Source organism: Vigna unguiculata, chromosome 7 (genome assembly GCF_004118075.2).
Source record: "Vigna unguiculata cultivar IT97K-499-35 chromosome 7, ASM411807v1, whole genome shotgun sequence".
NCBI lineage: Eukaryota > Viridiplantae > Streptophyta > Magnoliopsida > Fabales > Fabaceae > Vigna > Vigna unguiculata.
In genome coordinates, this window is record NC_040285.1 from 26,298,891 (window position 1) to 26,315,045 (window position 16,155).

At 33.5% G+C, this 16,155-nt stretch overlaps 1 protein-coding gene across 2 annotated transcripts in view; it reads right to left on the reverse strand.

The window, feature by feature from the left end:
• The window catches only part of LOC114190201 (protein MON2 homolog), a 32,693-nt gene extending 20,046 nt beyond the window's left edge, over positions 1-12,647 (reverse strand). The window contains exons 1-14 of one of the 2 annotated variants that reach the window (XM_028078996.1): positions 12,398-12,647; positions 11,656-11,841; positions 11,322-11,411; positions 4,800-4,873; positions 4,210-4,365; positions 3,934-4,054; positions 3,694-3,749; positions 3,305-3,359; positions 3,151-3,207; positions 2,933-3,034; positions 2,549-2,629; positions 2,395-2,447; positions 772-841; positions 552-615 (exon numbers count right to left, since the gene is read on the reverse strand). In XM_028078996.1, the coding sequence (XP_027934797.1) occupies positions 552-615; positions 772-841; positions 2,395-2,447; positions 2,549-2,629; positions 2,933-3,034; positions 3,151-3,207; positions 3,305-3,359; positions 3,694-3,749; positions 3,934-4,054; positions 4,210-4,365; positions 4,800-4,873; positions 11,322-11,411; positions 11,656-11,841; positions 12,398-12,502 (1,270 nt within the window). In that variant the 5' untranslated portion in view covers positions 12,503-12,647. Of the gene's footprint in view, positions 1-551; positions 616-771; positions 842-2,394; positions 2,448-2,548; positions 2,630-2,932; positions 3,035-3,150; positions 3,208-3,304; positions 3,360-3,693; positions 3,750-3,933; positions 4,055-4,209; positions 4,366-4,799; positions 4,874-11,321; positions 11,412-11,655; positions 11,842-12,397 lie in introns of those variants that run through there. The other variant, XM_028078997.1, reaches the window with a different exon arrangement.
• Positions 12,648-16,155: the final 3,508 nt, after the last annotated feature.

Here is a 16,155-nt window from a genome sequence, read left to right on the forward strand (position 1 = left end):
GTCTCTTAATAAGACTCAAGATTTTGTATGTTACTGGTGTTGAATAAACCAGACCCTTCAATCATTAATTTTCATCTGTTTATCTTCCTTTCTCTCCTCATAATCTAATAAGTAATTGTTTTCAAAATTAAAATAAGAATTCAAAGGAATGAAAAAAGAGAATACAAGATAGAGGGAAGAGCATCCTCTCTGAAGATGTCAATTAATAAAATATACAGAAAAGAACATATACAACAATAACACATAAGAGCTATCAGCTAAGATGTGTTAAGGAAAAGAAAAACCACACTCTAAAATAAAACACAACCTGAGGAGCAGAAAAATCAAAGAGTTGGCTATATAACAAGCACTTTATGGAAGCAGGAAATGATATTAACAAAGTATCAACCAAAACAGATAGAACAAGATAAAACTATCAACAAAATTAGTATCAGACTTTCCTACTCAGTGCAATGTGACACTCTTGGGTAAAAAACGGAATCAAAACAAATATTGACTTCCACAAAGAGATAAAAGTGACAATTTGTTCAACTAAATAAAATAAAAAATACCTTTGGCTTTGCTACTAAACATTCCAGCAACAGCAGCCAAGCTCTCCTCACTTGATTCTTGAACCTACATAATCATTTAAAGTTTCTTCTTACCATAACTTTTATTTTCAAAAAAAAAAAAAAACGAAATACCACACCAAATATATCCATGTTATACCATGACCAAAAACCTGAATCAGAAGTCAGAAATAAATAAAAGCATATGCAGTTAAAATCAAACCTGTACATTTGAAACAACCCTTGCAAGAGCTTTGACCATTCCCTCCACAACATTTGTATTCTTGGGGTGCCTGTGATGCCAATGGATAGCGACAATGAATACATAATATTGCACTTAGGTTATTTTCTAGTAATTCATGTATCTTTATTACACTAAAATTTGTCAAATCCCCTCACCATAAATTTGGTAAATGTGGTAAACATGGCTTCCTCAATGCTCAATTAGTAGTTAAAAAGGTTTGGATATAGTACACACTTTAAAACATTGCACCGGACCAAGTGGCTAGGACAACTCATGTAAGAAAGCACAACTAATATTATTGTGCCCATACTATTGATTATTACTGAAATATAGTATTAAACTTGGGCCACGATTTAATATAATAACGATTCATGTCTTAATTCATGGTTTTCTTTTCAGACAATGCTTTCTCTCTCTATTGTTGCCTAACTTCAAGTTTTTAATGCACAATTTCTCTGGCCATTATGTGGATTCTGATGCATTATTTTTCTTTGGCCACTATCACAGCTTACTTATCCTTTATTATTCCCACGCATTGGTTAAATATAATTTCTACATTAGACATAAGTACTACATATCATTCAAAATAGAAACTAATTGCAAACATGAACACAAGGTTAAACACAACAAAATAGCAATTAATTACTTTACTTAGAATATGTATTATATATAGTAGTTGTTAGAATAGATATTTAATGTAGGTAGTTAGTAGTTGTATTGGAAAATTGCTATATATTGCGCCTATGAGCTGGTAGCATTAATTACCTACATATTCTGATGTAATTTTCTTCTACAATTATGAGTTGTTAGCATTAACTACATAGATATTCCCCATGTAATTTTCTTCTATAAATAATAAAGATAATACATCTCTTAAGCTCTTTTTCTCATATCTACAGTCTTAAGATGGTATCAAATGAGGTTGATCCCACTCTACTAGTTTTGCAGTTGTCCACCACAGTCCACCATTATCCTCCATTGTCGCCATCAGTTGCTGAACACCATCAGCCAGCACAGGCCACCTTTTTGTCTCTGGAACAACTTTGTTTCTACTCCACAAAGCTTATCGGACCTCCTTGTCCGTGTTTTGACCATGGTTTCTCCAGTTTCAGCATTGGTTGAGAGGCTCCTTTCTCTCATACTCTTCCTCCACTACTGTTTGTCGTCTTTTATAGTTGGCACTAGCTATGGAGTGTAGATTGTTGATGTGATTCTGATTGTAGGTGAGTTCTTCCTTAATGTCTTCCCTTTCTCAAAGTGGATACAAATTTCCTTAATGTTCCTTTTGTAAGAGAGTTGGCTGCGCAGAAAAATAAATGTTCTCCTTACATAGTTTTCCTAGCAAGAGAGCAAACATCTCCAATCTAATAGGGTTGAACCACATTTTTCTAATGAAGAATATCTCAGTTTGTCAAAAGCTAGCATCTCTAAAACCTAGGAATGTCAAATTCCATGGATAATTTGACTAGGGTTCTTCTGCTCACATTTCTAGTAATGCTTCAATATCTTCTTCCATTTCTCATTCCAAAACTCTTTGCGTCATTACTTTAGCCATAATTATGCACAATATCATTTAAATTCAGAAAAGAAAATTGAACTTACAAATCAAAGTTTTGGAAAAGAATCCGCAGTGTCCGTGCCTCAACACAAAACCCCTAGAAACCACCATGTCTGGTTGTTAGGTTAAGAACTTAGTGATTAGATAAAAAACATATGAAAGAAAATTAAAAAGAATAATACAACAGAACTAAATTACCCTTAAAATCTCAAGAACAAGAATGCGATGCCACAATGGCAAATCAAGAAAAGTAACCTTCAGCAACATACTGAGAAAAACCTGATAATTAAAAGAAAAGGTAATCATCATCTGTCCATTTTGCTGAGATGTGACAAAATATATAAAAGGAACTGATACCAAAGGGCAGCAAAATACAAGGTTGGTATATTAGATTACAAGCAAAGAATTAGCTCTCAGTTGAGAAGAAACTCTTCACAAGCATTATGCTCATTGTGCATTACATCATACAAATACAAAATATATCCCTCTCACACAACCCGAAAGGAAATCTGCACTATCGATTTCCTTAGCCTAATTGATATGAGCTGAGTGGCTAGATGGAAAAGGAAATAAGCAACTAACCTCACATTCAGTTATAAGGGAAGAACTGTAAAGTCTTATAATATGAGCAACCGATCGCAAGACCAAACGACGAAAGCTAGGTTCACCAGTTTCTCCATCAAGCTATTTATCACATTAAAGAATTTCGAATATTATCATTTTACACTTCAAAAACAGAGAGAAAGAATCTCAATAGTTAGACAACATCATTGTACAACATGTTTCAGGGCACTAATTACCTCAGCATTGGTACGAAGTGAAGTCATAAGAAGTGAACAAATTTGTCGTCGTAAAGCCTAAAAATTTATGAACAAATGCATTGAGATAAAAGAACAAAAGATATGCCAGCATGGTACGATTCAAGTAAATACCAGTAACAGCATCCAGATTCACCTGTTCATAGGGTAACAAGGTTCTGAAGATAGCCACATAATTGGACAAAACGAACCTGCAAAACAGGTTTGGAAATATTATAATGAGGATTGAAGAGAATTGCAAACTCATGTTTCTTGAAGAGCATTGCAAATTCATGTTTCAGTGGAACAACCAAATTGAATTCACCATACTGTTGAGGCCAATTCACAAGCATTTGGATGATCTAATTTGTAGAATATAAATATAAATAGATGTGTGTGTGTCAATGTTCTTCACTTAAACAGCATTTTAGCTTAAGATAACAGAATAAATCAACAATTCCAGGCATCTCAATCAAATATCTGATTGCAAATAATCTGCAAAATGACATCAACCAGTAAACCACACAGTGCAAAAATATTTCTTACTCAAGAATATCAAGTGCAAATGTTCTCTGAAGAATGTTGGCACGTAACCAATTTGCCTGTAGAATAGATGAAGGTTAATGTCACCCAGGAAGAAATGGCATTTAATGAAAATCAGAATCAATACTAGTGATGTGAATAAAAACCGAGAGCCCCTAACGGGTTTCTAGATACTCAGAAACAAAATTCCAACAAAATGGGTCTATACATGGAGAGAAAAAATGGTTCCAAATAAGCACATACAGATCCACCTGCGGCAAGAGATGTCAGGTCTTCAAGCAAGCGCAGCCCAAGTTTTCCGGTTTCAGTTAAATTCTCCCTCGTCACAGCAGGACTCCCAGAAACAATTTCATTATCTAATGAGCTGTCCATGATTATAAACACAATTAACAAGTGATCTCACTGGAATTGTAAACATGATCTAAAGATCATAACCACAGGTTCAAATTAAGAGAATCAATTGGTCTACTTGAGACAACACCATTAAGCAAGTCTCTAATAACAAGGGGGAGAACATACTTGGACAAATTGATGCTGCGGTTAACATCACCAGTAACTGAAGTTGTCCTAGTGAGCTGACCTCCAAAACCAAATTTGCCAGCAGGAAGAGACTCGGCCAAAACTACACGATCAAAAATTAGGGCTACTGCCTGCCTGAAGGTAGCTGCTGCGGTACTGCAAAAAAAAAAAAATTCAAGAACACATACAGATAAAAAGGATAAATGTATGCAACGCATAAAAGAATAATCAACTGGTGATGGACATAATATTAATATGGAGAAAAGGTTTCCACAGGGAGAAGTTAAATGAATCTGGTGAGAAAATGTGAGAAGAAATTTGTTGAATGTATTCTTACCACTCAGCAGCTGATTTATTTATAACAACAATGATTACAAAGATAATGAATAACCAATACTAGTTTCAAGAGAACAATTAAAACATCACAAGTTCCTAAGGTACATTAAACTATGTTAATATTAACTGAACTACTTAGAGAGATAATAAACATTAAATACTACAACTTACAGCAGAATCACAACTTTTACATATCTATATCTATACACATACATGTGTGCACATAGAAAGCGAGAAAGGGAGGGAGGTCTTACTTCCGCACACTATCAGAAGATCGAGTGTTTTCGAGAAGCCTGAGACAGATACCAAGAGCTTGAGACATGGTATCCTGAAATTAACAAGATACAATTATAGCTGTTATAATTATAGAAAGAAGGAACTGATCCATATAATCAGGAATATTGTTATAATTATAGAAATAAGAAGTTGATTTTCTATAATCAAGAATCTAAATTATATATGTATTATTAGGTTATATGTGTTGTTAGGAACACTTTTATTTATTCCTTTATCATATCATTGATATTAGAGAATATCAAATCTCATTTATTTATAGTATTGATTATTTTTTTTCCCAATATAAATAAAGCATCCGTGTTGACTCAGAAACACAGTTTCAGCTCAATGTTTATCTCTTTCCTGGAGTTTAACAATAACTTGTAACACGTTGGACACAAATTCAATCAAAGGTCTGGTCTATTTATCTTTCAGATAAAAAAATAATGAAATTGAACAACACTAGGACAGCATAATATGAAACCAGCCTCTTATATCCTTTTCTAAACAATTTTATTTTTCAGCAATCGCATAATAATTGGGGCCATTTGGCACGATGATGCACCATGTAATTTGTCCAACCCCCAATTCTAAAAAAAGCCAAGTGCATAAAAAATTTAAGCCTATAATCAAATGATCCATCCTTTGGTAATGATGCCTATACCATCATACTTAATCTTTCTATTGACAGAAGCATACAGAATCAACACACAAAACAAAGAACAATGAATTAACATTCAACCAACCACTAATATTGTTAATTTTGGCAATAAATCTGTTTTTTTATCTTATGGTCCAGTCCATCAGATTATAGCTAAGGATTTGTCCTTGAGATTGGTAAAAGAATTTGAGTACACAATTTCCACTGCTAAAAGGTTGCTTTTGGGTGGCAGACAAACTCGAGAAGCTGCCCTAATTGCTATGGCCTCCATGAATAATGATATAGAATATTAGAGTTATGTTTTGAGAAGGCATATGACAACTTTTCAACACATTCAAAACAGAGAATCTTCAGGGTCATTCCTGGGAACATTTTAGAAAATATTTACTTGTAGTCCTTAATGCCTAATTTAGTTCCTTTTATGGTGAAGGTCCCCTCCAAGGCTAAATTTGTTGTCTAACACTACTACTAGATGTAACACTAATGATCCATCAAATGTAAGAATACCACAAAAAACATTGTCCCAACATTTTCATAAAGCAAGCAACTACTTGCTTTAACATGATGAATTGGCTTGTGAACTAGTTGTTGTTTCTGAATTCTGCAAGCTTTGGGCAAGGCAAGGACTAAAAAAGCATTAGCAACAGTGTATTTTTTCACTGGGGGTTGGTGTTCTTGGTAGAAGTAGTGTTCTAATTTTATAAATAATGTTTTCATCTATTATATCACATAAGATAAATTCCTGTGTTTAACCTCCTTAGACCTTACAGGTGAAAGCAACACCTTTGTTTGTATTGTCAGCCTCTTTTGTCTCCGTTTTTTACCTCATTTCACTGTTCCAACTTACCTTGGTGTTGAGACACATTCCCCCTCTCACGGCCTTAGAGTTCCTCTTCTCTCTTCTCAGGTTTGGTAGTTGTTCTCTATCTCTGAGATGACATCAATAGAGTTTGCTCCTTTCTTTTCTGCTACTCCTATCATTAGAAGGGCAAAACTTAACCAGAAGAATATTCATCTTGGTTTTCCTCCATGGAGTTATGTTTTTGTTAGATTTCAGCTTAAAACCGATTGGCATTAAGTGAAGTTGTCCAAGACTTGAAATGACTTTAACAGGACAGGTGTTGCTCCTTTCTTTTTTTACAAGTGCAGCAATCAACTAGAAGAAGTATCCGTCTTGATTTGCCTCCATGTAGTTATGTTATGGTTGCATAGATTTCAGCTTAAAACCAATTAGCATTAAGTGAGTTACCCAACAAATATATAAGCTGCACTCCAATACTTGAGCCAGGTGACGTGGGACTTCCCAACATTACCCCTCCAAAAATGTCTTCTAAACTAGACGAGCTTGCAAAAACCAGGTGATTACCAAGATGAGCTACAGGCTTTGAGACCATGTTGGTATTGAGTGAAGTTGTCCAATAGACATAGAAGTCACACTCACAAACTTGAGGTAAGTGATAGGGGACTTCCCAACAGGTTCTATGGTCAAGGACATGATGACCCTTTAGAAATGGAAGTCAGCTCTATTCCTAATGCAAATAGATCTTAGAGGCAAAAGATTGACTTCCAGCCATGTGTTGTTTTATGGCAGTCAGTTGAACCTGATGTTTTATAGATGCTCAGATCCTTCAAAACATATTACTCTTTTTGAAAGAATGCACAAGACATTTTTGCTAATGATATTCAATGTCACTTTGATGCAACTCAATGAGTAACCTTCTCCCAAACATACCAACCATTATATGGTCTCGCATATTGGAAAGGTTAGAACTGCAATAGATGAAGTGAAAAGATTTCTACTGGCAGACTCATTAGAGGAACTCAAGAAGAAACTTGATAGACATAACATGGTCTAGATTCTAAGCCTACATTTATACTTCCATCATGTTCGTGATCAAATTCTAGCTAGCGCTCAAATCACATCTATGGATGGCTTAATTGCTAAACTCATTTGTGTGCCTAACTTGATGAAAGATGACAATCAAATTGAAAATATTGAAACTTTCACATCTTAGTCCCTCGTGGAAGAGGAAAAGGAGGATGTAGCAGTAGGAGTGGATGTCCGCAATGGTCATATGGCAAGAGAATGTGTTATACGCAAGAAAATTAGTATTACTTGACAGCTTTCTATACAAAGCTCCTTATGTGTCTAAATAAAAAGAAAAATGAAATCTAAAATTTCAGAAGAGTACGAAAAATTTTCAAGGTACAAATATGAGAAATTAATCAATCAAGTTCAATCCTCTTTGTGCCAAGTGTGTCAACTACATGCTTTTCTCAATTTGTGGAAGGTCATAGTCCATGGAACATTTCTTAATTTTTCCCCCATTTCTTACCAAAAAATTCCTCATTGTGTTATTGTTGCCAATGGATCCAAAGTACCATCTCAAGAAGATGGCCAAGTTTCATAATCCCCTTTCCTAAATTTAAATTGTCTTGTCGACTCCTCATTATCCTTACAATTTAATATCTCTAAATCAATTGACTTGTTCTTTAAATTGTTTTGTGACCTCTACTTCTAATTCCTTTATTATGAAGAAACATGGTATGGGTCATCTGATTTGAGAAGGACATGAGTAATGGGATCTTTATCATTATTTGAACCTAAGTAACTCAATATCTTGTTTTGCAACTCCAGCCCTAAAACTTTTGCATGATCATTTGAACCACCCAAATTATCAAGATGGAAGATGATGGTTGCTAGTCTCAAACAAACTCAAGCTATAGATCGTAAGTCTTGTTAGTTAAGAAAACATGTTGGATCTTCCATTCCTAACCATTTAAAACACGATATATTTAAGTTATTTCTAATATTCATTATGATGTTTTGGGCACCAAGTCATGCCACTTCTTTTGATTTTAATTATTTTGTAACCTTCATATATGAATTCCCTCGACATACTCAAGTTCATTTAATGAAAGACAAATCCGAACTTATATCCATATTTATGTCTTTCTTCAATGTAACTAAGAACCAATTTGGGAAGATAATAAAAATTCTCAAAAGTGAGCATGCTAAGGAATATTCTTTTGTTGTGCTTCATTTATTCTTTATCTTCCCAAGGAATTTTATATTAGAGAGCATGTCCTCACACTCCACAACAAAATAGTATAGTAGAGAGGAAGAATAGACATCTTACTGAAATTGCACACTCTCTAATGTTAAATACTAATGTTCATTGGGAGAATGCCATCCCCAGTGTCTCTTTCCTAATCAATAAGATGTCTTCTTCCTCTATTGAAAATAAAGTTCCTCACTCTAAATTTTTTCCAAATGACCCTCTATATCATGTCTCTCCACATGTGGTTGGGTGTACTAGTTTTGTTCACAGTGTCCCTCCAAGTCTTCACAAACTTTCTACAAAGGCTATTATAAATGTTATTCTCCCTCAACCAAAAGTTATATATACATACATACATACATATATATATATATATATATGTATTACCTCCTTTGAGGACACAAATTTCTTTTGTCCTCAACGAAACATTCTTCATTTGTTCAATAGGTCTGTCTTGTACCATCTTGTGATCCAATAACTATTCCTGCTTCCTCTCAAACTTATACTCAAAGTGCATATGTCATTGTTCCACCACCCATTCTTACATTGCAACGTTGGGCACAAATAACTCCTTCATCCTTAGCTAAAGTCCTCATGACTCAAATCCTCCACCACCAGATTCCAATACCATGGATCTTGCATCCTCTTTGCCTTCTCCTAACTCATGCTTGGCCTATTGCCCTTAGAAAAGGAATTTGATCTACTCGTAATTGATCTCTTGTTTATAATATAGTAAGTTATCATCATTTGTCTCCTTCATATTCCTCTTTTGTTTCTCTTTGTCCGACATTATTCTAACAATGTTCACAAGGCTTTTGGTCACCGTAGATGGCGACAAGCCATGATTGGAAAAATACATGCAGTTGAACACAGTCGTACTTGGGAGCTTGTTTCCTTTCCTCCTTCTAAGAAGCTTGTAGGTTGTAGATGGGTCTATGCAATTAAGATTGCTCATATTGGTAAAGTAGATAGTCTCAAAGCTCGTCTACTAGCTAAGGGATACACTTAGACTTATGGTTTCAACTATTGTAATACTTTTATCTCATGTGGCTAAGATCAACAGTTTTCATCTTTTTCTTGCTATGGTTGTCATTCACCATTGGCCTCTTCATTGGCTTGACATTAAAAATGTCTTTCCTCATGGTGATCTAGGAAAGGAGATTTACATGGAGAAATTTCCTAGATCTGTTGCACAGGGAGAGTGTGGTTTAGTTTGTAAAATATATCAGTCTCTCTGTATAACCTGAAGTAATCACCCCAAACTTGGTTTGATAAATTTAGTCATATTGTGTAGAGTTTTTATTGAAATAGAACAAGGCAGATCAGTCAATGCTTTATTGTCATACTTCTTCTGGTAAGTGTGTTTATCTTATGGTTCATGTTAATGATATTAATATTACGAGAAATAATATCACTAGAATTGCTCAATTAAAAAAGCATTTATTCAACCACTTTCAGATTAAAGATCTACGCTATCTAAAATACTTTCTTGGCATTGAAGTGGTGCAATCAAAAGAATGGGTCATCATTTAACAAAAATATATTATTCATATTTTAGAGGAGACAGACCTAACAAACTCCAAGCCCATTCATAGTTCTATGGACTTAAATCAGAAGTTAATAAGAAACCAAGGTGAACTTTTCTCAAACCCAAAGAGATAGAGGTTGGTGGGGAAACTCATTTATCTCACCATAACAAGGAATGTTCTATGAGAACAAGGGAAATACTCAAGTCTTACGGTATTGTGAAGCAAATGAGTTGGTTGTTCCATTAACAGAAGATCTACCACAAGATATTGTGCATTCCTTAGAGGGAATCTTATATCATAGAAAAGTAGGAAACAAAATGTTGTTGACCAATCTATTGCAGAAGTTGAATATAGATTGATGGCCCTGGCCACATGTGGACTTGTGTTGATTAAACAACAAATTCAAGAGTTCAAATTTTGTGAAAATGAGAACATTGCCTCCAATCCGATGTTTCATGAGAGAATTAAACATAGATAGATTGATTTTCATTTTGTTAGAGAAAAGTTCTTGACAAGGATTTCATTATGGGGTTTGCCATTTTAATGAGCAACTAAGAGACATTTTAACTAAATTTCTAAGAGGACCTATGATTTCGTTTATCTATTCCAAGTTTGGTACATATGACCTATATGCTCTAGTTTAAGTGGGAGTGTTAAAATGTAATGTTATTTTATTTTTATTTTTTTTGTATGTACCCAACTTTAGGGTTAGGTTGTAAGGTAAGTGTCTTGCCTTATTTTGTACCTCCTATATATACATCAATTAAAAGCGCAACAATGTAGGATGAATACACCATTTTCCTTCCATTTTATTTATTCAAGTATTTTAAGCACTTAATCTTGCTCTACAACATTCATTGATCCATATAGCAAATCTAACTTAGCAGATTAAGGCAATGTTGTTGCTGTATTGACTTATAACTTATTCTATATTTCTGCTGAGACTCATAGCAAAGCAGCTTTAACTCCAAAATCCCAATATGTCCTTAATAGTTAAAAATAGGATAAGGTTCAAACCTCCAACTAGGAAATCATCCAATGTGAATGTATTAACTGTATCATACAGTCCATGTCACACTATATAAACCTTATTTAGGTCAATTACATGTTTTGTTGAATAAATCAATACATTATATATTATATTTAACAGTACAGTCAGCTTACCATTCAATTTCGGGGTCCAGTTATAATACAGTTTGTATAAAGCAAACTAAATCATCTATAGTAGTTCATGTAGTAGAAACTTACCTCATTTTCAGGGTGCAATCGTGATTGAAATATTATTGATGTTGTTTGAAGGGTCTTGAGCTGAACACCCTCATCTGCCATTTCAGCATGCTGCACATGACAGGTTATTATAGGCAGGTTATTGAAGCATGACTTAGCCTTTGCACTAGAATGAAACTAAAACATAATGTACCAGCTCTGACATAAATCTACAAAATTAAACATAGCCAGACCATGAAAAAAAGACATTTTGATTCAATCGAATATTTCCAAAGAGTAGAGACAAAAGTAAGGACCAGCTAAATAATGTTTTTAAACCATTAAATGATTCAACTGGTTATCTAAATAAACATACGTCCTTCAGAGTAGATAAAATCTCCCTCAGGGCGGATGGGGAAACAGCATCATGGGATATCAGTTTCTGCAGACACGAAAGCCCAATAATGCTAAGCTTGACTGTTCGGACCTCACAAGCCATCAAAAATATGCGTAATATGTCCTCATTATGTGCAATTTCACTCGGACTTGACAACGTTCGAAGCTGCAAGTGAATAATAAGACATGTAAAGACTTTAAAATTGCCACTTTTTTATCTATAAGATAAAATGAACAAAACGTCCGTACAAGTCTCCCTCGGAAATTACTTATTAACAGTATTAGTACACTTCTGCATCTAACAGAGTAATTCAAAACATTATCAAAGAACTTTCCGCAGCAAAAGATCCTTAAATGTTCATTCTATCATCATTTAAAATTAAAAAAAAAAAAAAAAAAAAAAACGCTCCTCATTTTCCGAGTAACCAAGCGTCAAGCCCTGAGGTCACTTCAAACTAAATCCAACAATTAAAACCAGTCAATCCATTTCAATAGTTGTGATGATTACTAGCCAATAAATGGAAGTTCAAAATTGAAATTCATACAGTGACATTTTCTTCCTTTAAAATTAGTTCCTAAAACAACGAAACACCACAGCACAACCTTCCTATTTGCAAAATCGAATTGCAATGCAGCAGAGTTTCGGAGGTAACAAAGAGCTCAAACCAGATGCAATCCAAAATCACTAATGCGAAACGAAAACATAAGCAGCAGAGAGTAACCTTGAGGATGGCATGTTCTGCACCGTCTTTAACAGCGGGATAACGACGGCGAGCTTCGGCAGAGAGAGCGCGGAGGTCGGACTCCAAGACCGCCATGAAAGCCATCTCGGATGTGCGTCGATGGAGTGAAGACTCTCGTCACTGTAATCTGTTGTTCTGAAGTTTCACCATACGGGGAAAGGAAGTGCAGTGCTCGTAGATCTTGTGCCCGGGAGAGGGGCATAGATCAGCTATGCAGCAAGTCACACGTGTGTAGGAAATGGATCGATGCAAGACAAAAGAATTTTGCGCTATTTCTATATCCACCCCAGGCTATTTCTTCCTGCACTTCCCGTATTTTCTTGCTGCACCTCCATATTTTCTTCATGCACCCATAGCCTAATAGAGATGACCTAACTAGCCTTGATTTAAAAATATTTAAAACCCTGAAATAAAAATGACCTAATTGCATGTTGGTCACGTAAGTTGTCGTCGCACATTCGTAAAGTTTATGTCGATTTGGTCAAAAGAATTTCAAATCTGTAACGTATTTTAGGATATTTAACAATATTATATTTTGTATTTTGAATTCGAAAATATTCTAGATTATACGAGAATTCTAAATTATACGAGAATATAAAAAAAGATGAACCTTTGTAATTCAAATGACTTATGACAAAAGTAAGGAACAAGAGATTGAAAGATCATATTCAAGGCTCATGGCAACTCGAAAGATCATGACATGTAGCACATTTGGAGGATAATTTTTAAGAAAATTAATTTATATATATAGACTTTGGGTTTTCTTTTATAAATTATTTATATTTCTATATTTCTGACTTTTGGATTTTATTTTGTAATTTAGTTTTATATTTTTTGGGTTCGGACCTTCTTGTAGGTTTCCAAGTTTTCTCAAACTTAGATGCTTATATACAGTAGTACCAAGAACACACTTTTAGTTATGTAGTTAATCTTATCTCATTAAATAAATGATTCAACACATCTTTGTAACGAATCTTCTCTAATAGTCTTTCAAGTTGTCCATTTTTATTTTTACCTTTTAATTACTAATAATCAAATCTCGATAAATAAAAACGGGCAACTTGACAAATTAAAAGAAACTTTTCAAGTATTAAAATATTATTTAATAGACAAAAACGAGATCATTTATAAATCTTATTTATCTAGTAACATCCTTTTAAATCCCATCATAATTATTGTGAAAATAAAAAGTTTCCCTTAATAAATCTTGGTCAATTTATTTGCGAAAATGTATGTATAGTTCAAACGAAAAATGAACCACACCTTAAATCGGGTCAAATTCTAATTGTTCAAATGGATTTTGTAGGAATAAGATCGGCTAACCCTTATTTGGCGACTCCTGGAACAACAACTGTTCATGGTCATGATGGAGAAATACTTTCTGAAGGAGATATATTAGTTACATTTATACATAAAAAATGGAGATCAGGTGATATAACACAAGATCTTCCAAAAATAGAACAAGTATGACTTATCGATATGTTAGATAACATCTCTATCTTACTGCGTTCTTCTCTAATTTATTTCTGTTGTGTCTCTAAAATATTCAAATTCCAAAACAATCATACTTTTTTTTTTCTGGATAGAATAGTATCGGTGTGTTAACTGAGTTTGATACATTATGGATTTGAAAATCCAGAATATATTCCTAATTCAAAAAACTTTTGCACCATTGACACACCTTCCCACAAATACACCCACCAACCGCGAATGCCAACAACGGAAACTCAAAGCCACTTACCTCTCTCAAATGTGATGCACAGTGAAACAAGTAGCACTTACTTCATCACAAGCTTTGAGCAATGGTGGCGCTAAGCTTTGTGCTATGGAGATGCGATGACAACTTGTGTGACAAACATATAGTTAGGTCATTTTGATATTAGGGTTTTTAATATTTTTAAAATCAAGGTTAGTTAGGTATTTTCACTGTGATGGGGTGGAGAAAGAAAATATGATTTGTAAGAAGAAATAATGGCATATATATAAACAAGGAGCTTTGTGCAATGGAGGTGCGACGACAACTTCTGTGACAAGCATACAGTTAGGTAAATTTGACATTAGGGTTTTCAATATTTTTAAAATCAAGGTTAGTTAGGTCATTTTCATTAAGTTATGGGGTGCAAAAAGAAAATAAGATGGTGTAGGAAGAAATAATAGTGTATATAGACAAGTATTTTTTCCTACAACCCCCAGTTGATAGTATGAGGAATGGTTAGGTTTTTGGTTTTGCCGAGAGTTAATGTTTCTCAAGTGAGCGGTGGTGCTTCTTTGTGGTGAGTGACTGTGGGTGGTGGTTAGTAGGCAGTTGGGAATGTGTGGTGGTGTGGGAGGAGGTTGCTCGTCACACTGGTAGTTATGTATGATTTCGCTCGTGTTTATAGTATAGTTATATGTAGGGGTTTTGTTACTTACACCTCGCCCTCCTATAGTTTGAGGGCAACATGATCTACAAAGCTCACTAACAAAGAGCAATCACTAGCTTCACTCGGGAATTCATGTTGAACATTAACTTAAGTTGCACTTGCATCAATAACACAAGTCTCAATCACACTGGCATTAACCAGAACTTATTGCCATTTCTAGTCGTTGTTCGTTGTTGTAATAAGGTTGTAGTGAATGCTTTGTAAATTTTCTTTGCTGAATTTGTTTGAAGTATGGTTACACTTTTGGTATTATGGAGTAGCGGAATTTGATCATTAATTTTGGAGGAATCAAAATAATATTTTAAAATTTATATGTTTTATCACTATACTAATACATCAAAAATAAATATATAATATATAATTTAATTATAACTATAAAAAAAATCACATATATCTAATAATTTTTTTTGTACTTTTAAATTATTGAACGCATCAATAATTAAGCCAAAACATACACTACTAAAAAAACATATATTTCATGTCAGTTTTGTTTTAAATTTTTTTTCATGAGACATTCTTACAAATTTTGTTATGAAAAGTAATTTGTAAGAAATTGTTATAAATTTTTAAGGAAAATATTTAGGGTTTCACAGGAAAATTTGTAGAAAATGATTGCAAATTTTATAATTTTGCAAAAAATAATTATCCATGAAGTAGAAGTCAATTAAAATTCTTAGAAATAATGGCAAAAAGGAAATTTTATGAAAAAATTGCAGGAAAAATCTCATGAAATATGAAGAATTCCAGTAGTGATTTATAAATTTTAGGTTATATTTTTTTTAATGTAAATAATTATATTATGTACAAAAAATTTATCTTTTATTTTATTTCACAATCTTGTTTAACAAAAAGTTTTTTCTCCTCTTATGTTATTTATTGTTTTCCTTTATTTGGTTTATCTCTCCTCTCTACTTATTTTCTCACATCTTATTTCTATCTCAATTTTCACTATCAATCCTTCATTTTTCTCAAAATCAAATTGCACTAAGGCAAAATTGAGAGGTTAATAAACATTTTAGACCGAACAATTTCTTATTTGGAGTAAGTTAGTTTTTTACCTTTTTTTTTCAAAGCAACATGTTTTTTTCTTTTATGTAATTTTTCTTCATTATAGGCAGGTCTCTGGTAGTAAAATCATGATTTAAACTTTCATGTAGATAGTGTTATTTTAAACTTTGAAGTTGTGCAATAGAAGAATAGTGTTAGGAACTTATTTCAAGGTAAGAGAAGCTCATAATCTAGAAGTTGTTAATTTTCTTAAAATATTGAGTTTTGGTTTTGAGATTTAAATTTGTGTTTTCATAATTTTATCTT